At 40.0% G+C, this 24575-nt stretch overlaps 1 protein-coding gene across 1 annotated transcript in view; it reads left to right on the forward strand.

The window, feature by feature from the left end:
• C5 (complement C5) overlaps nucleotides 1-24575 on the forward strand; it is a 96509-nt gene that overhangs the window by 66953 nt on the left and 4981 nt on the right. Inside the window, exons 26-39 of the mRNA XM_059141828.1 lie at nucleotides 1103-1262; nucleotides 3038-3133; nucleotides 4455-4626; nucleotides 6866-7068; nucleotides 8624-8776; nucleotides 11669-11731; nucleotides 12791-12872; nucleotides 13406-13463; nucleotides 18101-18203; nucleotides 18662-18736; nucleotides 18845-18950; nucleotides 19643-19726; nucleotides 20610-20699; nucleotides 23847-23930. Coding sequence (XP_058997811.1) covers nucleotides 1103-1262; nucleotides 3038-3133; nucleotides 4455-4626; nucleotides 6866-7068; nucleotides 8624-8776; nucleotides 11669-11731; nucleotides 12791-12872; nucleotides 13406-13463; nucleotides 18101-18203; nucleotides 18662-18736; nucleotides 18845-18950; nucleotides 19643-19726; nucleotides 20610-20699; nucleotides 23847-23930 — 1529 coding nt within the window. The remainder of the gene's footprint in view (nucleotides 1-1102; nucleotides 1263-3037; nucleotides 3134-4454; nucleotides 4627-6865; nucleotides 7069-8623; nucleotides 8777-11668; nucleotides 11732-12790; nucleotides 12873-13405; nucleotides 13464-18100; nucleotides 18204-18661; nucleotides 18737-18844; nucleotides 18951-19642; nucleotides 19727-20609; nucleotides 20700-23846; nucleotides 23931-24575) is intronic.

The following is a 24575-nucleotide window of genomic DNA, read 5'->3' on the forward strand; positions in this document are numbered from 1 at the left end:
CCACAAGTTCCTTGAGAGAAACATACACAGAATAAAATGGCCAGTATCTGAATACCTTCAAAATATTTTTTGAGGGATACAAAATATAATACATCATTCATTTTATTTTATTTTTAAAGATTTTATTCATTTATTTGTGAGAGAGTATGAGCGAGCACAAGCAGGGGGGAGGGCCAGAGAGAAAGGGAGAAACAGGTCCTCTGCTGAGCAGGGAGCCCCATGTGGGGCTTAATCCCTGGACCCTGGGATCATGACCTGAGCCGAAGTCAAACACTTAACTGACTGAGCCACCCAGGTGGCCCAATATATTGTTCATTTTAGAAAGAAAAACAAAAATAAAACATTTTAAGTGAGAGGGAAAGTCAAGTGGTCTTACTCTCAGAAGGGAAGGGCTGAAGGTCAGGTGGCTCTGGGTGCTCAGAGAGTGAGGGAACGGGAGCAGAAGAGCGGGGGTGAGATAAAGAGGTATTGCGGGGTTATGAATTAGATACATTCTTTAAGAGATATTAGTAGCAACTGAAATTGCTTCAAAAAGCAAAAAACAAAAACAAGAAAACCTCAGTAATCATGAGAGTTAAAGCTTCCTTGTGAGGTAGTGAGTTCTGCGTCAATGGCGTGGCTCAAGAGGAAATGGGGTAAACACTCCTGTGAATGTTGGGGAAGGAAATGCGGGCCTCAGACAAGACTTCAGATTAACCAGCTTGTACACATTGTACAATCTAGAATTTTAAGATCTTTCTCTTCTAGGTCTTGTGTTCATACGTCAGTGCCCTGACTCAAAACTATTTGCTTCACCACTATTGTCTTTAACTTTAGAATAATTTTGTTTTTAATCATCAGGCATCAATTTTTTAGTTTGTGTTCTGGTTAGCAATGTTGAAATCGCAAAAGATGTATTGTTCACATTTGTTGACTGAACGTTTTTGGAGATCTTCCTAAAATCTTCTCTTCCCTTGTAAAATGGTGACAACATACTTTAGAATTGTATGATTTAAAATGCTATTTTCTTTTAAAGAATAAATATCATTTTAACTAAAACACATAAGTTGAAAGCCAAAGGGATTGAACATCTAAATATTAGTTATTTGATTTTGTCTTTAAGGTTAACAGCTTTTGTTTTAAGAGTACTTGGACAAATAAGTAAATATGTAAATCAGAATCAGAATTCAATTTGTAATGGTTTATTGTGGCTGGTGGAGAATGCTCAACTAGAAAATGGATCTTTCAAGGAAAATTCTGATTATCAGCCAATAAAATTACGGGTAAGGAAACCAAATATATAGATTAGCAACAGTTTTATTTACAAGTCTGAATTTTGTTCTCATCCTATTTTAGAAGCTTGAAGAAGGGAAGAAATATATATGCCTTTAAGAAAGTCCTGTTGTGTACAGGCAAAGAATATGAAAGTTCTTCTTGCACTCTTCTTCACACAATTCAGTACAGGTCAGATGAGAGATGCCTTTGACATCTCATATGTCACAGGCACTGGTGGTCCACAGGGTGTAAGTACTAGAGATCTTAGAACAGATAAAATGTATTCACCTGTCTACATACCCTTGGTATAGACTCCATACTTAAAACTCAGAGCCTTCTTACATATCAGGGCTGCAAGGTGTTGTCATGAAAGATGGGACCCTATTTATATCCTGTTAGTAAGAGGGATTAGGGTCAGGTTTATTAATCTGTGCAACAAAGTGTTGTATGATGTTAGAATCTACTTATAAACTTGAATTACAAAGTAATTATAGTGTCTCTCCAAGATACCAGTACAGTATCTTTTACTCCCTTCTACTCCTTAGAATGTTTCTTTAAAATTCAACGGTGTTTTTAGTTTGGTTGATTGGTTTTGTTTGTTTTGTTTCATTTTTGTTTTGTTTTGTTTTGGGTTTTTGTTTTTGTTTTTGTTTTTACCTGCCCTAATCTAACCCCCTTCTGGCATGATATCAGGCATAAATGGGTAACAGGAAACTCCTGTCCTTCTGTTGCACCAATAGCAGACTAGGACTCCCACAAGAAACAGAGGGCAACTGACATCATCCAGGTGCTACCTGAAGAATAAAATACTACATTAAATTTTTTCTAAAGATGCCCAGGTATCCATCCACCCATCTGTCTATATTTATTGAACGACCATTCACTGAGCACCTAATACATGCAAGGGTCTATTTAGAACACAATCAGGGAGAAAGTGTGGGAAGGATAGACGGCCACAAAGCTCACACACTGGTAGGGAAAGTAGGTTATACCTACTAGCAACTCTAATCTACATATAACTGTGTGTGTTCCTTTACATATACAAGAAATACTTACTGAATGTGTACTAAGTGGTAGATGGTAGAGACACAAGAGTGAACAAAACAATTGTGATCAGTGAGGCCATAGAGCTTATGATCTAGCAGAGAAGCCAGATGTCAGTAAGTAATTTCAAGTGTTCCATACATGTTAGGAAAAGGGAAATACAGTTTCGTTGAAAGCAACGGCTCCAATTTCATATGGGAGAACTGGAAAAAATGGGTTGGCCAGGATCCTGGGAGCTAGGTAGGAGGAAGGCAGGAAGAGTGTTCCAAGCGATGCAAACAGTGTGCCTGGCATTTTGAAGTGGAGAGAGAGGGTGGTTCATGCAAATAACTGGGGCCAAAAGAGCGAGGGGGTGAGTGGCATGAAATAAATCTGGAGAGTTAAATAGAGGACACTTTGGAAGATCGTATAAACATTGCATTGGAATGTGACTGCTCTAAGAGGAAATAATATGGGAGAACAAAGTCTGAATAGTGCTTCAGAGAGGGAGTTGTTTTTTTAACAGAGTTTTGAAGGAGGGGGAGAAATTTGTGGTGAAGAGGTATGAAGTGGAACTTCAGTGGGAAGGGGAGGGAGAGAAAGGCATGTGAAGGTATGCAAGTGAGGAAGATCCGGATCTTCCTGAGAAATGGCAGGCAGTCCAGCTGGAATGCATGAAGGGAGAAGGGGAGCTTAGAACCAGGTCGTTTCATTTAAGGACTCCGTTTCACTCTCCATTTAAAACATTGCTTATTTTTAGGGTACCTTGCCTATTGAAGCCCGAGAGAATGCCTTATATCTTACAGCCTTTACAGTGATTGGATTTAGAAAGGCTTTTGATATATGCCCCACAATGGTAAGTGTTTCCTTCCTCTAACACTGATTATCTGTTTCTATACCATTTAGTGGGAGGGGCCGCCTTGAAAATAAAGTTAGCTCCAAAATCAAAAGATTGCAGAATTATGATAGGTATTAGAGACCCTCTGGCCCAACCTACTTGTTGACAGTTGCAAAAACTAAGACCTATGGGTAAGGTGGCTTTAATTGTCCAGTATCATGGCCTATTAAATTATGGAGTGGACAGTAGAACCAAGAACTTGTGCTAAGGAGAAAATGACGTGGTATCCCTAGCTTCCTTCCAGTGTCTCTGGTAATATTACAACATACATATGACTGTTATCCTACAGTGGAGGCGTTTTATATCATGGAACTACCAAGACCACACGATAGTATATTTGTTTCTTTGGAGTGTGCCATTTCATTTGCTTAGAAGCTGAGGGGAAGAGGAGAAGATTCACCTGAGTGAGTCAACGTGGAGGACTCCAAGGGGTAACAGAGATATTTCTCTGATCTGGGAAGAGACAGTCCCTGCCATGAGGTCAAACACACCTGCCTGCAAATCAGAAGCAAATTAGACAATGTCCTTCAAACGAGCCTACAGAACAGACATGGAGGAACCCAAAGATGGTTTGCAGGACTTCATCCCCAAAACAAAATAATGTTTTTAGTTTGTTTCAATATAATTGTTATTTAAACTTAATAAGACAAAATAATCAACAAGGGACAAGTTCCCAGGGCCCTAGAGGGCCAGTCGACACCTAGTGGTACCTGAGCGAGAAACAGTGGAGCTGGAGAAGAGCTGGGCAAGTTGATTTTGTCCTCATGCACGTATCCAAAATAAATACTTCAGTTGTCTCAAGATAAAGTAATAGAGACAATTTCCCCAGAAACTCTTAGGATCAAAAAGCATTCTGGCAGCTTGGTTCTTTTCCTTCTATTTATGCTTTTATTTACTAAAATTCCTTTTGAAAATATCAGTCTGTCCCAGCTATGCCAAGGCAGGGACATGAGGAAAGCTGTGTCTGTGCTCTGCTTCTTCTTCCCAGAGACTACATCTGATATGGGAAGGAGAAACTAAAGGGAAAAATCTCAACAGAGATGAGAACTGAGGGGCAAAAACTGGACCCAGTAGACAAGCACATTTTCCCTCTGAGATTGTACTCTGCTCCTTCTCCTAGAGAGATTGGCTTCAGGGAGATACCATCCACTTCCATTAAGTCATGTCTCACTCTACCCTTCATCTTGCCTGCCTGGGGATGGTGCCACCTGGGGGTAGTTCTCATCAGTTGACAGGTTGAGGCTTGACAAACCTAGATATCTTTTGCTCTTGTTTCCAGAAAATCAACACGGCTCTCACTAAAGCTGATTCCTTTCTGCTTGAAAATGCCCTCTCAGCCCAGAGCACCTTTACACTGGCCATTTCTGCTTATGCTCTTTCCCTGGGAGACAAAAGTCACCCACGGTTTCAACCAATTGTTGCAGCCCTGAAGAGGAAGGCTTTTGTTAAAGGTATGACTTGTTTCGTATGTTTATTTGACAAGTGTTTACTAAGCATATAGAGTCTGCTAGTTCTGGGAAGGAGGTTAGGGTTTGCAAAGTTGAATAAGACACCATCTCTGTCCTAAAGGAACAAATCATCATAATACAATATAGTTAAGTGCTGTTATTCACTTATTCAGCATATGCATTGAGCACCTCCTATATACCAGACACTGTTCTAGGTTCTAGGGATAAAGCAACAGACCAAAAGAAAAAAAAAGTCCAGATCCTCATGGAACTTACATTCCAGTTATGGAGAGACAGACAAACATGGTAAGTAAAATATTTCAAAAAGTGAATAGGTTAGTGATGACTGATATGAAGAAAAGTGAAGCAGGGGAGGGAGTAGGTTGTAATTTAAACCTCCCTGAGAAGCTAGTACTTGAGTTGAGACCTGATGGAGGTAAGAAAGCAAGCTGGGGCTATCCGAATGATGTTCCTGCTGGAGAAGCAGCATGTGAATATGCCTGAGGCAGGAGGGCGCCTGGAGCTCCAAGAATGGCAAGGAGGCCAGTATTGCTGGAGAGGAGTGAGATGATGGGGACACCAGGGAAGGAAAGGGGGAGGGAGTCAGGGAGGATCATAGACGGCCTTGGAAGTGATCACAGGAGCTCCACAAGACCGCTGTACAATGTGCATGGCTCCCAACCAGGCCAGTGAACTGAGGCTGAAATTCAGCTTGTGAATTCCCCTAGCCGGGCACGCTGGGTTGGGTCTGCTTCTGCTCAGACCAAGGGGTGCCTGTGTCTCATTCACATCCAGGTGCTGTGGGGCCCAGTGGAAGCCCAAACCTTTAACTTCCACTTCAAGTAAAAAAAGAAGGCACTGGAGGACTTTTAGCAGAGAGATGTGTGCTCATTGCCAGTTTATTGCACTTTCCACTCTGGCTTATCCTGTATTGAGTTGGCTATATGTGTATTTCATTTTGATAAATAAAGATACCACTTCCTATGGGTCAGGAGTAAAGAGATAGAAACAGGCTAACAGTGATCGCTGGCCAGTGTTCCTATCACAACACAGGCATAGTTGGACACTTCTGAGCCCTCTCCTGGCTGAGGTTTTCTAAAAGCTTGATAAATGTAACATGAAGTGTACTACTAGGTACAAGATTTGATTTTTGTCATAATTTTAAAATGACTGAATCTTAAAAAGATAAAATAAAAGAAAAAGAAAAATGACTGAACCTCAAAACCACTTGTACAGTGCTTTTAAAATAATGCAAAAGAATATCTTAGGTCTTAGAAGATAGGGATCATAAAATCATAGAATTTAAGAAGAGGTCTTAATAATTCAAATAATGTTTGCGCTGAAAGCATCTTCAAAAACCAAAATTTTCATTCTAAGTACAACAAATCTGAGTTTTTGAGAAGGAGGGGAAACGTTGTCCAAAGTCATGCAAATAACATAATTGTGAATTATAAACTGATACATCAAAATCTTGACTAACCTTCAAAAATGATTTCCAAATATGCCTTATTGGTTTTTTAGAGATAATCTATTTTTAAAGGATGTAAAGTGACAAGTCTAAATTACTAGAGCAATAACAAATATAATTTAGAACCTAGTTTTTGAAAAGTATTGCATATATGAAATTATCTTTAGTGCTTTACATTGGGAAGAGATCATAAAAGACTGAATTAAGGCTTTGGTCATGATCTCATAATTTCTAGGACACAGAATTTTTTTTTCCAATCAGGGAGAAATGTTTCCAATTTATCTCATAGTGTCAATAACAACAGTAAGCCTTGCTCTGTGGATGGTGCTTTCTGGTGGACTAAGAGTTACATTTGGTATCTCACCTGAGTTTCGCTGCGAGGAAAAAAGTACCATATACACTTTGGGTATTAGAAAATTAGTCCCACAGGACTAAAAGAATCTGTCCAAATCGACATGGTCAGTTCCTAGAAGGGTAGAGAGTAGAACCTAGGCGTACTAGTTACCAGTTTATTGCACTTCTCACTTCACGACACTGTTCTTCCCAAGTACACGTGGGCTCTCCACGATGACACTTTCAAGTCAAGACAAACAGCACTGTATTAAGAGAACTTATTTTGTATTGGTCCCTTTGAGGAAGTTCTTCCTACAAATGAGTAAGAAATTTCCAGAACTCAAAAGGCCACTACCAGAAGAAACTTCGAGAAACCTGCTAGAATTAATGTCAAATTCGCATTTTTAATTATACTAATGAATGTGATTTGCTGATATTCAGGTGAGCCAGTCGTTTATCGTTTTTGGAAAGATGATCTTCAACAAGATAGATCTGCACCTAACTCTGGTACAGCACATATGGTAGAAACCACTGCCTATGCTTTGCTCACCTTTCTGAGCTTGAAAGATATAAATTACGTTAACCCGATCATCAAATGGCTATCTGAAGAGCAGAGGTATGGAGGTGGCTTTTATTCAACCCAGGTAACATTTCTTTATCTTATTTTATCCTCCTGGAGACATTTGTCCTGCCACCCACATCTCACCTATTATATGTTCCCACCCATTCTGACCTCCATGCTTTTGTCCACCAAATGAGCATACCTTAGATATGAATCAGTCACTAGAACCAGAGGGCCCTTAGAGATTATATGCCCTGATAGCCTTCTTAGGGAAGAAAGTCATCCCTAGGAGGTTCATTCATGGAGTTAGGGGCAAAGCCAAAATCAAAACTCACATCTCCTAATTCTAAATCCCATACAATCTTTACGATTCTTAATGATCATGAAGGGCTAACAAGGCTATCAACATCCATCACATCCTGTATAATGACCATGTGGACAAATGTACTGATATTCCCTCCCCCCAACATAAATAAAAAGTGAGAGAGATTCTGATTGTTATAATTTATTTACCAATGTAAACTCATTTATGTATGTATTTTCTATGCCCTCTTTAGCATATGAAAACTCCACTGACCCCTCCCTTCCCCTCACCTTCCCCCAACAGCAGGGTACATAACCTGCCATCCCTCACAACCCGGGGCAGCAGCTCTTCCTGCCCACGGGTCCTGTCCCCGTGCTTTAATAAACCACCATTTTGCACCAAAGATGTCTCAAGAATTCTTTCTTGGTCATCGGCTCCGGACCTCAGCCCACCAAACCTCACCTAGGTTCTAGAACTTCATCAGAACTATTAGGTAGTTGAAGAACATGCATCTGCATTCAAAGTTTAGCTCAAATACTGGCATCTTCTCTGTTCCTTGGATGTTTGGATGATGACAGAATGTGTTTTATATGTTTGTGTATTACAAAATTTAGAGTTAGAGGGGTCCTTCAGGATTACTTTAATCATTATCTAATCTGGGGAGGCAAATGGGTTTTCATCTTAGAGACAGGTGTAAGCTTAGCAAGGAAGAGTGTCCCATTGGTGAGCGCAACATCAATACAAGCAGACAGGGTAGCCACGTATTTGACATCTCTGAGCTAGTCACATTTCCCAACTTTATAGACGAGGAAGAGGAGACCTAGAAAAGTAAAGTTCATTCTTTTATTCCTTCAACAAATACTTGTTCAATAGCTACAATGTGTACCTACTAAAATGTAATGGATGCCAAGAAAGACTTGCCTCCAGAAATCTTACATTACAGTGGGCAGAAAGAGAAAATTAAAACAGAATTATGGGGAGGGAGAGCTCATTTCTGGCCTCCCTGTGGATTTATTTAAGGTGAGACTTAAAAGATAAAATGGAGGCATTCTGCAAAGAGTAACCTGCCTGAGGTCACGCACTCGGGATGCATGGAGAGCCTGGACCTGAGGCCACACTTCTTCCTCTCCCTGCCAACAGCAGCATCCTTACCCTGGAGGAAGACACCTTCCTCTTACCTCCACCTGGGGGCCCTTCACCAATTCCACTCAGTCAGCTGGAGTTTCCGCACAGCTTAGCATACCCCCACCGTCTCCCAAGAAAGGGTATTTGTAAACACAGGGGATATGTAAATGAGCTAAACCTATTTTTGTGCCTTGCTAATTGTTGATAGGATACAATCAATGCCATCGAGGGCCTGACAGAATATTCACTCATGATTAAACAACTTCGCTTGGACATGGATATCAACCTTTCTTATAAGCATAAAGGTGACATCCACCATTATAAGATGACAGAGAACAGTTTCCTTGGAAGGCCAATAGAGGTAAATGAAGGACTTTTAATAATATCTCATAACTGGATGGGGCCTTTGAAATCATGTGTTCCACTCTTATTTTACAAATATATCTATTTACTACTAAAAAAGTCACTGATACCTGCTATGTCCTGGGCACTGGGGAGTCAAAGGCAAAGTATATGAAGAAACTGTGTACTCAGGGAGACAGTTATTTTAACAGACAGTGAAAAATAAGAGCCTTGACAGGGACACGGAAGGACAGAGCAGGGCCTCCTGACCCAAGGTGAGAGGTAGGAATTTGTCAAATGCATCCAGGGGTGCAGGTTAAATCTGGAAGAATCAGAACGACTTAGCCAGGTGAAGAAAAGGGAATAACATTCCAGACAGAGAGAACAGTATACAAAAGGGACAATGATAGAGGGAGAGAAAACACATCCGGGCATCCACCAATGGTTCCACCTGGCCCTGTGACACATGCAAACTGTGGCATAGCTGGAACTGGCCTTTAGGTCCTCAGACAACTTACCCCAGGTACCCTGCTGGATTTTTTTTTTTAAGTGGGCTCCATGCCCAGTGCGGAGCCCAACATGGGGCTTGAATTCACAACCCTGAGATCAAAACCTAGGCTGAGATCAAAAGTCGGACACTTGGGGCGCCTGGGTGGCTCAGTGGGTTAAGCTTCTGCCTTCGGCTCAGGTCATGATCTCAGGGTCCTGGGATCAAGCCCCGCATCAGCTCTCTGCTCAGCAGGGAGCCTGCTTCTGTCCCCACCTCCGCCTGCCTCTCTACCTCCTTGTGATCTCTCTCCATAAATAAATAAATAAAATCTAAAAAAAAAAAAAAAAAAAAGTCGGACATTTAACCAACTGAGCCAACCAGGCTCCCCTAGATTTTATTTTATGAAAACATTGATGGCCTATGAAAATTTCCCCCCCAAAAGAACACATTAGAAAAACTAGTCTCTGCATCAGTTAGAGTAGCTGCCAGTAAACAGCTGCTAACACACATTTTTCTAATTACTACATTTTAGATGTTTTTAAGTCGTATTTAAATATGTGAATAATTGGAGATAGGTTTTGACTGTCTGTATCCTCTACAAATCTATGTTTGGAAAAAGTGAATAGACATGAGAAATAAAATTTAATGCAAAAATTACAAACTAATGGCCCATAGTCAAAAAAAAAAAAAAGATAGGTATAGATATATAGATAGAGATATAGACATATTCCAATACTTAGATGTCCATAGACTTCAGGGTACCTGGGTGGCCCAGTAGGTTAAGTATCTGCCTTCAGCTCAGGTCATGATCCCAGAGTCCCAGGATCAAGTCCCGCATCAGCCTCCTTGCTCAGCAGGGCGTCTGCTTCTTCCTCTGACCTTCCCCCTCTCATGGTCACTCTCTCTCATTCTCTCTCTCTCTCAAATAAATAAATAAAATATTTAATTAAAAAATCCATAGACTTCAAATAGCAATCTGCTTCCAAACTCCTTTGAAAATCCATAGGATCTGGCACAAGGTGCTGGCAGCAGCAAGCATTCTTCAATCTGTCCCAGTTCCCGCCAGTCAAGGGACATGTGTGTATGGACTTTGTCTGTACTTTGTGCTTAGGCTTCTGCAGGCCCCTGGGTTGGTAATGTGTCTTCTTTCTCTGGGAACCTGTAGAGTTCCAGAGACTGACATTCTGAGCCAGTGGTCTAAGCTCTCATGAGGAGGTCTTGACCTGAACAGCACGGTAGACCCACTGGACTTGGCTGGAATTAATTCTTCTCTGCAGGGGTAATGCTGTAAGGGGCCCCTTGCTATTTTTAAATAATTTAAACCTCAGCCCATGATGATAGTGTCTTTATGGAAAACCCAGGCTAGTAATACCAAGTTTTGAATTCTCTACGCCAGCATTTCCTGAAACATGTTACCTAAAATAAGTTTGGTGATCAAGAAAGTGTGGGAAACTGTAGCTTAAATGAAGTTAAACAAGTTCTTTCATAGAAGATACCCCATCTTTAATACATATGTGACTAAATGTGGTGACTCTGGGTAAGAATGGGCAATGGAGGGTCATGGGGACAAGGGCAGGGCAACAGTGTTCATTTCCCAAACTTATATGTCACTTAGGTTCATAGAACTCATTCCTCATGTAGCATCTCGATATGCTGGCTTTTCGATAAATGATACTATATTCCATCAGGGAAAAAAGGAAGTTGGCCTTTTTATGTACATCTACTAAAATTTAGAAAAAGGGCTGATGACTTTTCATGGACACCAAATCCCTTTTGCACCAGTGTGCTAAGTAAGGGAATGGCAGGCTACAGATTTAGTGAGAGCAAAGAACCAACCCTTTGGGCCTCTTGCACAAAATGATCTCCCTCATGCTTTCCACAAATCAAGGGGCATTTATATAATTGAGTTCCTTTAAAGAAGAGAATCCCTTCATCCAGTTCGTTCCTTCACTCTCCTTCTAGAAAGATGGGGAGAAGGACCATCAGCACCTAAGGATTTGGCAGGTTTAAGTGAGGTGCTAGGGGTCTGGGTGGGGTGCCAAGTCTTTTGTTAAACAGAGACCAGTGGGAAGTGGAGGAGACAGCCATCATGAGGCACTGAAAGGCATTTACAAAGAGATGAAGATCCAGTTTTATCATAACCATATATAAGTGAAGGTGTAACCAAAAATAACTTCTGATATGTTGGTATCACTGGCTTACTCAGGAGACCTCAGACATCATATTTACATGTAAAGGGGAAAGGGGAATTTCCAGTACTTGTTGTGTCTGTGTGCACAGGATTTTCACTGTCTTATCCATTTAATCTCACAACAGCTCTGAGAGAGGAACCTGGCAGGTGTCCATGAACTCTTTTCATTGTTCTGTCCTCCCTCATCATTGAATAAGAAAAGAAAGCATGGTTTCTCATCCCCTTTTCAGGTGTCTCTCAATGATGACCTCGTAGTCAGTACTGGATATGGCAATGGGCTGGCCACAGTGCATGTAAGTATTTCACTGAGAGTCAGTTTCATGCACAATGATGTGTCTGCTTGGACCAAGTAACATAAAAGAAAGTTAGGGACTTTGCCACAAAGTTACAGAAATCTAGGCTTGGGTAACCATGACTAAAGTAGGATTCATTTATTTAATTCTTTTTGCTATCTTGGTAGCTGTACTCACAATTGCTTTTTGCAAATGGTTATGTTAATCCTTGTATGCATATAGTCTTTGTATATATGGTGCATATGTGTGTGGTACATATGGTGCATGTGTGTGGACACATACACGTATGTATCCATGTTTTCTGTGATTTGTAGCATAGTCACACCTTGTTTACCCAGTTTCATTTAAGATGGATGTATATATATAAGGGCTTAAGTTTCTTTTATTTTAGCCATAGACTGTGTGCACTTGTGTAGACAACTTAGAAAACTTGTACTGCCAAATGGCTAAAATAAGATCAACTACATATTCTAAGCATAATTTAATATTCTACTGATGATTTTAATTACGCTCTTATCTTTTCCACATTTATCCCTTCAAAGACTTTATAAGATTGCATGGTTGGGTTGGTAGGGAGGTGGTTATCCACTTTTCTGTAACTTCTAGTTGCTCTCAACATACCTACCTCGGGTAGCACCCCTGTCCTATGCACACCTATAATTTGTTGTTTACCGTGGGTGGTGTGGGAGCTGAGAGAAAACCACACTTCCTAGCCTTGTAGTGTTATGCATAAAACTTATTGTACAGATTCAAAGGTGAGAGGCTTAGGAACTTTTCTGTACAGTCAGGTGCTCAGATTTGACTGCATGGGATTTGGCAAGATTCTGCCAGGCTAGATATCATTTTTTTTCCCCTACTTGGACTAGTCAGCTATGTTTCAAATTGTGGGGTTTGCTGGAAGTCTGGCTATTGTGAAATGAGTCTTCACTGCACCCAATTTGCACTGGATTGTGGAAATGATACTTCAAGCATCCCATCTGCAGGAAAACAGTACTGCCACAATGCCTTCCCACTGTCCCGTTATAAATAGAATATTCTTGCTCACTCATCCTGATGCAGGTAACAACTGTGGTTCAAAAAACTGGCACCTCTGATGAAATTTGCAGCTTTCACTTGAAAATTGAAATCCAAGACATGGAAGGTAAAACAGCATGATTTACACTGTAATTTTGTGCCCCTCCCTTTTTTCCTTCCTGTGGTCTTCATCTCCCTCTTCTGGCGGGTTGGTTCTCCCCTCCATTTCAAAAGCAAGTCCTTTTGATCCCTGTAGTCCTTCTCTAACCATGGCCCCAGGATCAGAGGGTGTGCTTTCTTCTGCCCTGAGAACTTTGATGTGTGGCTCAAAGACCTATCCCTACAAGGGATAGGGGATTTCTAGCAACCAGTGAATCCAGGCATCAGCTCTTTCTCCCTACAACCTTCTCCAAACATGCTACCTTAAATAACTCCTTCCTTAAATTATAAGTTCTTTGAGAGCAAAGAACTGTTATAATTATTAATATTGTCAGTAGCCATGAATTTCCATTAAAATAACCAGAAGTGTCAATTTCCGAGTGATAAATCATTTTTAACTGTGTTCAGAGACCTTTTCACTAATTATTCTGTTCTAACGGGTGCAAAACAGCTAAAAATGGTTTACCGTCATTTTGTTTGCTTGTTTGTCCTGTGTGCTAGCATCCAGCTACAGAGGCTATGGTGACTCGGATTATAAGCGAATCATAGCCTGTGCCAGGTAAGCCTGTTTTCACAAAGGGGAGCGAAGACTTCAGGGTCTGGGTTGTGCCATTCTATTATGTCTTTACACCTTCTTGAATTTTAAGATGGCTGGAAGACGCAAAATTGTGCACTTTTTAAAAAAATTATTTATTTATTTGACAGATGGAGATCACAAGTAAGCAGACAGAAAGGCAGAGAGAGAGAGAGGAGGAAGCAAGCTCCCTGCTGAGCAGAGAACTGGATGAGGGACTTGATCCCAGGACCCTGGGATCATAACCTGAGCTGAAGGCAGAGGCTTTAACCCACTGAGCCACCCAGGCGCCCCAATTGTGTGCTTTTTAAAGTGCAAGACGTAATGGGTGTTCTTAGATAGCTACTTTGTAAAACTACTTTGTTTTTACTCATAGTTTTTGGCCTCCCATTTTTGGCCTTTTTATTCAAACACTATAATATTATCTTCTTTCTATCTTCCAGAAAGGTAGAGAGGAGATTGAAGTATTAGGAAAAGAAAAAGAAAAAGACTTTCTTATAAGCAGCTTCTACTCTCCTACTTAGAAAAATCATATTCACTCAGCAAAATCCCTAGCCCTTATTAGCCAGTGGTGAATTGAGATTCAGAGTGAATTGAGATTCAGGCTGCACATGGAAGTCAGCTGGAGGGCTTTTAGAACTATCTAAAACTCAGGCCTTACCCCTAGAGGTTATTCTGATGGTAGCCAGCCTTGAGAACCAGGGTCTGGGGATCAAACCCCACGTTGGGCTCCCTGCTCAGAGAGGTGTCTGCTTCTCCCTCTGCCTCTGCTCGCCTTCCCCTTTCCCCTTCTCCTCCTTTTGCCCCTCCTCCCCCTGCTAGTGCTCCCCCCCCTCAAATAAATAAATAAATCTTTTTTTTTTTAAAGCATAGGTTTTTGAAATTATGTACACATACCTTAGTGATCACACAGAGTAAAGCAGTGGTGGACCCATGATTAGAACACAGACCTCTTCCCTCTTCTTTTCATAACCCCTCAGTACCTCCTGTTGTGCTGTTTCCTTAACTCTTCACAGAAATCTCAACAACTGATTTCTGTGGTTGGTATTCTGCTGATTTTGCATGTAATCACAGATGATGCCAAAGCACTTAGAAATTCCGCAGAGCTGTATAATAGATTAGAGCAGAAAAGGATTTGGGGGGATGACACAATGAACCCAGAAGCTGAAACACAAAGAGGTGAGGTGACCTGCTGAGTTCTCACGGAGTTGGAGGTAGAGGCAGGGCCTCGAGCCCCAGACCTTGACACTCAGGTCAGGATCTAAACCACCTCTTTAGTCAGTATAACCTAAGACCACTGACCTCAATGAACAGCACACTGCTTCTCACCACCTCCTTCCCAGCCATTTCCCATCCTTGTCCAGTCTCTCCTTTTTCAGGATTCCCGCACTGGCCAGCCTGCTCACAATACCTCCTTCCGTCCTTGGCCAGTCTCTGCCCTCTGTTCGCTCTCAAGCACCCTTCCTCATTCCTTCATGTCTTCCCGCTAAGGTTTCCCTTTCCCACCCTCCTAACTGCCATTTCTGCACTTGGGTACCTCTCTTCTGGAGGAGGAGGCATGATCACAGTTGTGTTTAAATTCCAAACACTGGTCACAGGGAAATGTGAGCAGACTTGTTGAAGGCGGTGCCAGAATCCTGCATGGGACCCTACAGTGGGCACAAAGGAGGGCTCTGATGGATCAGTGGGACCCCTGGGGGATAGCCTCTACCATGAAGTACTCAAGTGACCTGTGACAAATCGGCTTGCTTCTCTGGGCCTCTTCTGTAATGCAGGGATACTAAACTATCTGTTCTCCAAGTGTCTTTCAGTTCTTATGTCCTACAACTCTGCGATACATAAAAAGGCTCTTATCAAAAACTCATTCATTTAAATTCATTGACAGGAGGCCTAATTCCAGATTGTTAATATAGAGATGTAATATTGAATTTTCTAATTTTTTTGGCTTTTACCAGTTGGGAACAGAATGTTCAAAAAAGCCAGGTAGAATATGCTTTGGCTCTGTGAAGTTAAAGTAGGTTGGATAAAGTCCAAAAGTAACTGTGTAGTACTTATTCATGTGAAAAAATCTTTGCCTTCAAATATTCTCTCTCCTGACTTAAAAAAAAATGCCTGCATACAGTTTCTGTATTCAGGGGGTCTCTTTCCTGTAGTTAGCTTTTTACAACCTCTCTGTTGTATCTGTAAGAAAAGAAAAAAGGATTTCATTTCTCTCCTTCTCTCTGAACAAAATGCCTTTGGGGAAGATTGCTGTCTTTGGCAGCAGGCAAAGGGCTTCTCGAAAGGAACATTTCTGTTCCGTGGTTGAAACAGTCACCATGGCAACCAGTCATCAAGGCTCCAGCAACTTTTCATAGACATTCTCCACTCAGGAGGCCTTTTTCCATTCTGTTGACAGAGTATTTGCATCTGTGAGCAAGAGTTCTCTGCTCCTGGTGATACTCACCCATTCAATTAGGGAGATGTCCAGATGTCATTTTACAGTTCCAGTTTGTCTTATAGTCTGTTGTTAATTGTTAATTTTGTGAAGAATGGGACTAAATTTTTGTAAACCAGAGATTTTATGATATCTTTAATTATTACAGTAACTAGTACAAACAAAACATCTAATAGGGTCTGCCCCAATAGGTATGATTGGGAAAAAGAGATCCCCTGCCACCTCAATAACTCACATAAAAGCTCCCATTTAACTAATTCTCATTCCTTCAGGTGAAATCAGTTTATCTTCCCACTATGAAGCTGTCTCCCCAGTTTCTTCCTTTAATCGTAACATCTTCCAGGCTCCACTCTCAAATGTCCAGCCTTCTCTCAAGCATCTTGAGATGAAGCTGGAACCTGAAACTCAAGCTTTGCAGAACCGCCCTCGCTCTGCCCCCATCTCTGGTCTTCAGCCCCTGACCTGCCAGCTTACCCCTTTTAAATCTTCTAATTCCACTTAATGGCAGCACTAACCTCTGTCTCTTAAAACAAAGCCTCAGAATTATAAAGGTAGACTTGAAACACAAGTTTATACTTCTTCACAGTTTATTTTACCAAGAAAATGAACTCCAGAAAGGGAAAACAATAGGTAGAAATGTCTCAGCAGAACTGGGGTAAAACTCAATTTTCCTGATTCCCCTGTTCACTGGCTTTTTTTTTTTTTTTTTCTGCTCTTATCAGAAAAAAACAAAAACAAAAACACACCAAATCTCTCATTTTACCGCCTTTGCCTTTTTCCTTAGCTTCCTCCTGAGCACTATTCCTAGATGGAGGATAGTCCTTAAAACATTTTTTTTTTAAATAAAGTATCTATTGTGGAAAATTTAGAAAGTATAGAAAAGCATGGAAAAGAAAAGAGATAAATCACTTACGAAGAGAGTAGCTGCTAACATTTTCGGGTATTTCCTTCAAGCTTTTTCCTAAACATGCTTATTGAGTCGCTTTTGAATATAGAACAAATTTTCTTTTTCAAGTGTGCTGCATTAGAAAAAGAACTGGAATGAGAATCAAGAGATTTATGCAGCTCTGAGGTGAACTAGTCATGTGGCCTTGACAAGTACCTTACTGTCATCCTCAGTTTCCTCAACTACTTTGTTAAAAGCTTGGGCTGAATAACCTCTACAGGTCCATTTAAAGTATTGGTCAAGGGACACCTGGGTGGCTCAGTTAAGTGTACACCTTCAGCTCTGGTCATGATCTCAGCATTCTGGGATCAAGCCCCACGTCTGTCTCCCTGCTTGGTGGGAAGACTGCTTTCCCTCTCTCACTTCCCCTGCTTGGGTTCCTGACCTTGCTTTCTCTCTGTCAAATAAATAAATAAAGTCTTAAAAAAAAAAATAGAGATTAAGAGTCACTTACGGTTTATCTCCCTCCCAATCCCATCTTGTTTCATTTATTCTTCTCCTACCCACTTAAGCCCCCATGTTGCATCACCACTTCCTCATATCAGGGAGATCATATGATAGGTGTCTTTCTCTGCTTGAAGGGGGTGGGATTATGGACATTGGGGAGGGTATGTGCTTTGGTGAATGCTGTGAAGTGTGTAAACCTGGTGATTCACAGACCTGTACCCCGGGGGATAAAAATATATGTCTATAAAAAATAAAAAATTAATTAAAAAAATTAAAATAAATAAATAAATAAATAAATAAATCTTTAAAAAAAATAAAATAAAATGTACTGGGGACTCAAAATAAATAAATAAATAAATAAAGTATCAGTCAAGAGGTGCCTGGGTGGCACATTTGGTTAAGGGTCTGACTCTTGGTTTTGGCTCAGGTCATGATCTCAGGGTCATGACCTTAGGGTAGTGAGATAGAGCCCCGCATTGGCCTCCATACTCAGTGCAGAGTATGCTCGGGGTTCTCTCACTCCTTCGCCCTCTGCTCACGCTCACTCTCTAAATAAAGTATTGGTCAAGTGAGCAAAAAGTTAGAATAGATAACTCTAAGATCTCTTACAACACTAACATTTAGAGGTTGCAATGCCTGTATTATAGTGAGGCAAGTAAGGGCAGACACAAATTAAAAATTAAAACCTAATAAAAATATATGTTTATAAAAAATAAAAAATTAAAAAAAAATTAAAACCTAAAGAATCTTGTCCACTTATTTATTCCATTTCCGATCTCTCATTTATTTTAGCTACAAGCCCAGCAAAGAAGAATCATCATCTGGGTCTTCCCATGCAGTGATGGATATCTCTTTGCCTACCGGAATCAATGCAAACGCAGAAGATTTAAGAGTTGTAAATGTTCTCTTTTACATATTATTATGGATGCTTGGTTTTCTTTATTACACTCTTTTACAGATAAAGCTATTTCCTTTCATTTTAACATATTTTATAATTTATTAAATTATATATACAATTCTGTGTATAATATATATAATAAAATATAATGTATTTTAATATATCACTTTCATAAAATCACCTAGAATATTCTTTCCAAATCAATAATCTACCTAAGTTTTAATTTTCCAAAGTAAAGTGGGTGCATATACTTGCATGGTCTGAACAAAATGTAAATGCATAGGATTACATGTTCAGACTTTTTCAAGAGGAGGAGCTGCTCTTCAACTTTTTTGAATAGTGGATTACTTCCCCACGTCTAACATCCCAATATGGGGTGAATGCATTTAAACAAAATGATCAACTTAAAAAAAAAATCATGAAATTAAATCCAAACTTTCTCTTTCCTCTCCCAGCTTGTGGAAGGGGTAGATCAGCTACTAACTGATTATCAAATCAAAGATGGACATATTATTCTGCAACTGAATTCGGTAAGTTCCACCTCCCATCAATCCCCATTTCCAACCACTATTCAAAATTTTCAGGCCAAAATGTTGAGTTTCTTCTCCCATAATTTGCTCAAACCTTGTAATTGTCAGATTCCTTCTGATGAGTTCCTTTGTGTTCGATTCCGGATATTTGAACTTTTTCAAGTTGGGTTTCTGAGTCCTGCTACTTTCACGGTGTATGAATACCACAGACCAGGTAATCAACTATACTCTAAAATTTCTTCGGAGAACTACTTTGCCTTCATTACAGTATCCATTGCATCTCTCCTTTTTTGAGAAGCTCATGTACCCCCTATTTCTTTAATCCTCCCAGAATCAACACAGTGTTGGGTATATGACTTGTTTAATAAATGTTGAATCAATGATCCTACATTTGATCACTGAGCTTTTTCTGCGAATACTAAGTAATCAGAGAGCTCTTTGGTTCACAAGACAGACAACTCCATTTTAGGCAGTTCTACTTGTTTAAAAAATTCTAAGAATGAACCAAAGTCTCACACCCATTCATTCTAGTTTTATCTTCCAAAATCACATGGAACATACTTGGCCCCTCTTCTTCTATTCTCCTAAACAATTACAGCTCTTTCTGCAGACCTTTGTGTAACAAAATTTACTTCCTCTCATTCATGGAAGTGTCAAATATTTTAATTCTAAGAAATAATATTGAACAGTAAAATTTCAAGCACAGAAGGGGAAATCATTTTGAAGGAGAGTAAAGGGACATGCGTCAGGAGAGACAATGCATAGTTTAATCTCCTTGCATCTAAGTTACAAAAAGAAATTTTGGAATAAGTCATCTCCAAAACCCCATGGGAGAGGCTCACTGATCCATAAATGTGTTGTGTGTTAATCAAGTCACCTCTCCTAACTATGCTTTCATTGCCACAGATAAACAATGCACCATGTTTTATAGTCCATCCCATGCCAACCTTCAGCAAGTCTGTGAAGGAGTAACGTGCAAATGCGTAGAAGGTAAACTTCATTTAACATGTTCAGACTGCATGCTTGTTTAAAGCAGTACTCATAATTCAGGACTAATCTGGCAGAAGCTATTTGACAAACTTGTACCTCAGAAGTAGACATCTCAGCTGACTGAAAGCTGGTTGATTGAATACTGTAAAACTACTTTTCAACAACTTCTGAACACCCTGGTAGTTTCTACTGTACAGATATGGAGAAACACCTGCTAGACAATTTGTTGGATATCAGAGGAATAACAGGATGCTTTTCACCTTGTCTTTTTAATGAAATAGGACCACAGCTTAAGAGAACAGAGGCTCAGGACTGAGCCACTAGCCCTATTCTTTTTCTTTTTCCTTAACACTCAGTGACATCTCTGTTTATTGTCCAGTTCCCTTCAGTCTTCTGTAAATCCTTTCCCTTGGTCAAGGAAAGGACCCAAAACTCAATAATCATCAACTGACTCCATGAGGGTCTGGGTTGGTTTGGGATTTATTTTGTTTTTCAAAAAATTTAATATCTATAAGAGGTACTTATTGTACCATTTTATAGCTCTAAATCAGTCCAGTTATCATTTTGGTTCCTTCAAGAGACTTTTAATTATACTCAAAATGGGAAAATTTCCTCCTTTCTTTAATGAAAGCATATACATTTCAAAAGAACTGAATTGAATTTGGAGTGACTACCCATTCTAAGCCTCATGTCCCAGATTTTGTTTTTGTTTATTTCATTTTGGTTTTGCTTTATATAATGTCTCACTTTATGGAAAAGGGAAAAAATGGTATTTATAAGATTATACTGGATTGCCAGGGCTTGTGAAAACTGTGTTTACTGCCAAAGGGAGTGCCTGCCTCTTTACGTTAACCTAACTTTTACCATTTTTCACAAAATCCAGCTGACTGTGGACAAATGCAGGCAGAATTGGATCTGACAATCTCTCCAGATACTAGAAAAGAAGCAGCATGTAAACCAGACATTGCCTATGGTAAGTTCAAAGTTTTGTATAGAGTTCCGTTAAACAAAGTTTTATGAATATATGATCCATTAGAGAGCAACAACTTTTTATAGTGACTATTTGGATACTACATTCTATGTTCCCTTGAAGGAAAATGTCAATTTTCAGCATTAACCTGCAAAATTATCTATCCTTCAGTAAAGAAATGTAACTTTCATTTAAAACGACAGGAGTGACGTACACACCCAGCCAGGATACTTTGCGCTATTAGATCCCATCAAATTAAACAGAGAGAACTTTTGAGAAGCCCTGAAGGTATAAGATTTCACTATTCTTCCAGTCAGAGGCAGACACAAAGATGGTTTGGGGGCTTAGAATTATTTTTTCAAACTCCCTTCAAAGACAAGGTAAAAATATCAATACTAAATCATTTAAAATATATACAGAATTGCAGTGTTCTGCTTCAAAAGGAGCATCTCCTTCTGGATGTCCAGAGCTCAGAGCTATGTCAAATGCCCAGGACAGTTGTGGTCTTCTCTTAAGTTCAGAGAATTAGCTCCTTTATTTCTGTGTGTGTGTGTGTGTGTGTGTGTGTGTGTGTTTGTGTGTGTGTGTAAGTTCCATATATATATATATATATATATATATATATATATATATATATAATTTTAAATTCAATTAGCCAACTTATAGTACATCATTGGTTTCAGATGTAATGCTCAATAATTCATCAGTTTCATATACAACACCCAGTGCTCATCACATCATGTGCCCTCCTTAATGCCCATCACCCAGTGACCCCATGCCCCCAGCCACCACCCCTCCAGCAACCCTCAGTTTTTTTCCTAGAGTTCAGAGTCCCTCATGGTTTTTCCTCCTTCTCTGATGACTTCCCATTCTATTTTCCCCCCCTTTCCCTACGATCCTCTGCCCTACTTTTTATGTTCCACATATGAGAGAAACCATATCAAAATTGGTTTCTAATGTTTATTTCTGGCTTCTTTTTTTTTTTTTTGAAAGAGAGAAAGAGAGCATATTGTACACTATCTCAAATGTGTGTGGGGGGGATATTATCTCAGTACAGTTAATTCAGCACTGTGTGTTTACTGACTGCTTTCTTATATCGTTTCTCATTGGAGTCCCATAAGACCTGTTTGAGGTAACAGAGAATTATCTGTATTTTGCCAGTGAATAAACTAAGTTTCAGGGAGATTGAATAATTTGTTCAAAGTCATGTAGGAATTAAGTAGTAAAACTAGGATGCATCCTGCTCTTCAGTATTATTTCCATTATATTACACTGATCTCGCTTACTGGAAATACAGCCATCAGAATAAATTGGGGATGATTTATAGTCTTTCTTTCCATAGAATTCATCTTGATTTTTTTGTGTATTTTTGTAAATTTATTTTTTATTTATTTTCAGCATAACAGTATTCATTGTTTTTGTACCACACCCAGTGCTCCATGCAATCTGTGCCCTCTCTAATACCCACCACCTTGTTCCCCTAACCTCCCACCCCCACCACCACTTAAAACCCCTCAGATTGTTTATCAGAGTCCATAGTCTCATGGTTCACCTCCCCTTCCAATTCCCCCCAACTCCCTTCTCCTAACTCCCCATGTCCACCATGCTATTTGTTATGCTCCACAAATAAGTGAAACCATATGATAATTGACTCTCTCTGCTTGACTTATTTCACTCAGCATAATCTCCTCTAGTCCCGTCCATGTTGCTACAAAAGTTGGGTATTCATCCTTTCTGATGGAGGCATAATACTCCATAGTGTATATGGACCACATCTTCCTTATCCATTCGTCTGTTGAAGGACATCTTGGTTCTTTCCACAATTTGGCAACCGTGGCCATTGCTGCTATAAACATTGGAGTACAGATGGCCCTTCTTCATCTTGATTTTTTAAAAAAAGATTTTACTGGGGTGCCTGGGTGGCTCAGTGGGTTGAGCCTCTGCCTTCAGCTCAGGTCATGGTCTCAGAGTCCTGGGATTGAGCCCCACATTCGGCTTTCTGCTCAGTGGGGAGCCTTCTTCACCCTCTCTCTCTCTCTCTCTCTCTGCCTGCCTCTCTACCTACTTGTGATCTTTCTTTCTGTCAAATAAATAAATAAAATCTTTTTAAAAAGATTTTACTTATGCATTTGAGAAAGTGAGCAAAAGAGAGAGCATGGGTAGGGGTGGGGTATTGTTGTGGGAGTAGCAGAGGCAGAGGGAGAAGCTGACTCCCTGCTGAGCAGGGAACCCAGTGTGGGGCTTGATTCCACAACCCTGAGATCATGACCTTAGCCAGAGGCAGATGCTTATCCGATGAAGCCATTCAGGCATCCCAAATTCAGGATATTTCAAAATTTGTTTTAAGCTACTAATTCAGTTGGCCTTTGGTTCTGGCACAGTGAGCTCATTCATTCATCTAGCTAGCTGGAATCTCAAAAACGGGCAAACCTTTTGGGTCATTCACTTCAACTCTACCAAAGCAAAAATGAAAGGATCTTTTCTCAGATACATAGAAGGGATCGGTCCCTTCAAGCGGCTCATTCCAAACCTGAGATCAAATACCATGGGTTAAAAATTGATGCCTGAATGAAGAGAAAACAGGATAAAGAATGTCTCGTGTCAGATAGCTACCAATCCCAGCAAAGATGAGTCAGAAAACCAAATCCTATCAAAATCCAAAGATCAGAGCCATTGGAGGTATCCAAACAATCCAGGCAAGGGAACAGGAGGCCCACAGGACAGGCTTGAATGATAGATAAAGGCCCCTCTGTGGACAAATGGAAAAGGAAGGGGCCCTTCCACATTCCCCATGGGCATGACTCCACTAATCTTAAAGGATCAAAATCTGAACTTTACATTTAACAAAGACATATCTTGTTTGTTTAGTGTGCTTCTCTCTTTTAATTTAATGCTGCTCTTATCCTAATCCTCCTGTTCTACAACAGTGGCTAGGGCTAATGATTCTTAGCAGAATAAACCATTAGTCATGATCAGTAGAATCAGATTGGGAGTACTTAGGAAGGCTTTTTGGAAGAAATGAGATTTACCTCAGGGAGCTCATAAGAGTTTGCTATGCCTCATTTCTCATTTGTTTGACAAACTCTGGCTTCTACTGGACATGGCATTAGCGATATTAAGCATGAATTCTTGTGTTGTTTCTCCTACCAGTTTATAAAGTTCGTCTCACTTCTATCACTGAAGAAAATATCTTCATTAAGTACACTGCAACCCTCCTGGATATCTACAAAGCTGGTGAGCATTCTTTCATTCATTCTTTCACTCAACAAATATTTAGTACTTACTATGTGCCATTAATGAGGCGTTATATTGATAGACTAGGCATTGTATTAGACACAGAGGATACAACTCGTATAACACAGCCAGAGTTCTTGCCTTATTAACATTTATATTCTGTTCAAGGAGACATGTTCAGAAAGAAAGAGAGACAGAAAGAAAGAAAGAAAGAAAGAAAGACAGACAATGAACAAATAATTCTAAATCATAACAAGTACTATATCTGAGACATGTAATTAATGTGGGAAACTCCTTCAGTGTGATAACAGATGGCGTCTTTTGGGAGTGATATTAGGAGTTAGCCATTCTTAAAGGGGTGTAGTGAAGAGCGAAACAAATATACAACCGCCCTGAGATAGCAAGTAACCTGGCACCATCAGGGAGCAGAAGAACCCCAGCAGGGGTCAGAGGCAGGAAGACACTAGTGTGAGGTGAAGCTGAGAGGTAGGCAGGAGCTGGGTCATACAAGCATTTATAACACATGACAAGATATTTAGATTTTATTCTAGAAGTCCAAAGGGAAGCTAACAAAAGGTTTGAGGTAGGCAAACAAGATGATTTGATTTATGGTTTTAAAAGATCATTCTGGCTTCTTTTGTGGGA

This window comes from Mustela lutreola, chromosome 12 (assembly GCF_030435805.1).
Source record: "Mustela lutreola isolate mMusLut2 chromosome 12, mMusLut2.pri, whole genome shotgun sequence".
NCBI lineage: Eukaryota > Metazoa > Chordata > Mammalia > Carnivora > Mustelidae > Mustela > Mustela lutreola.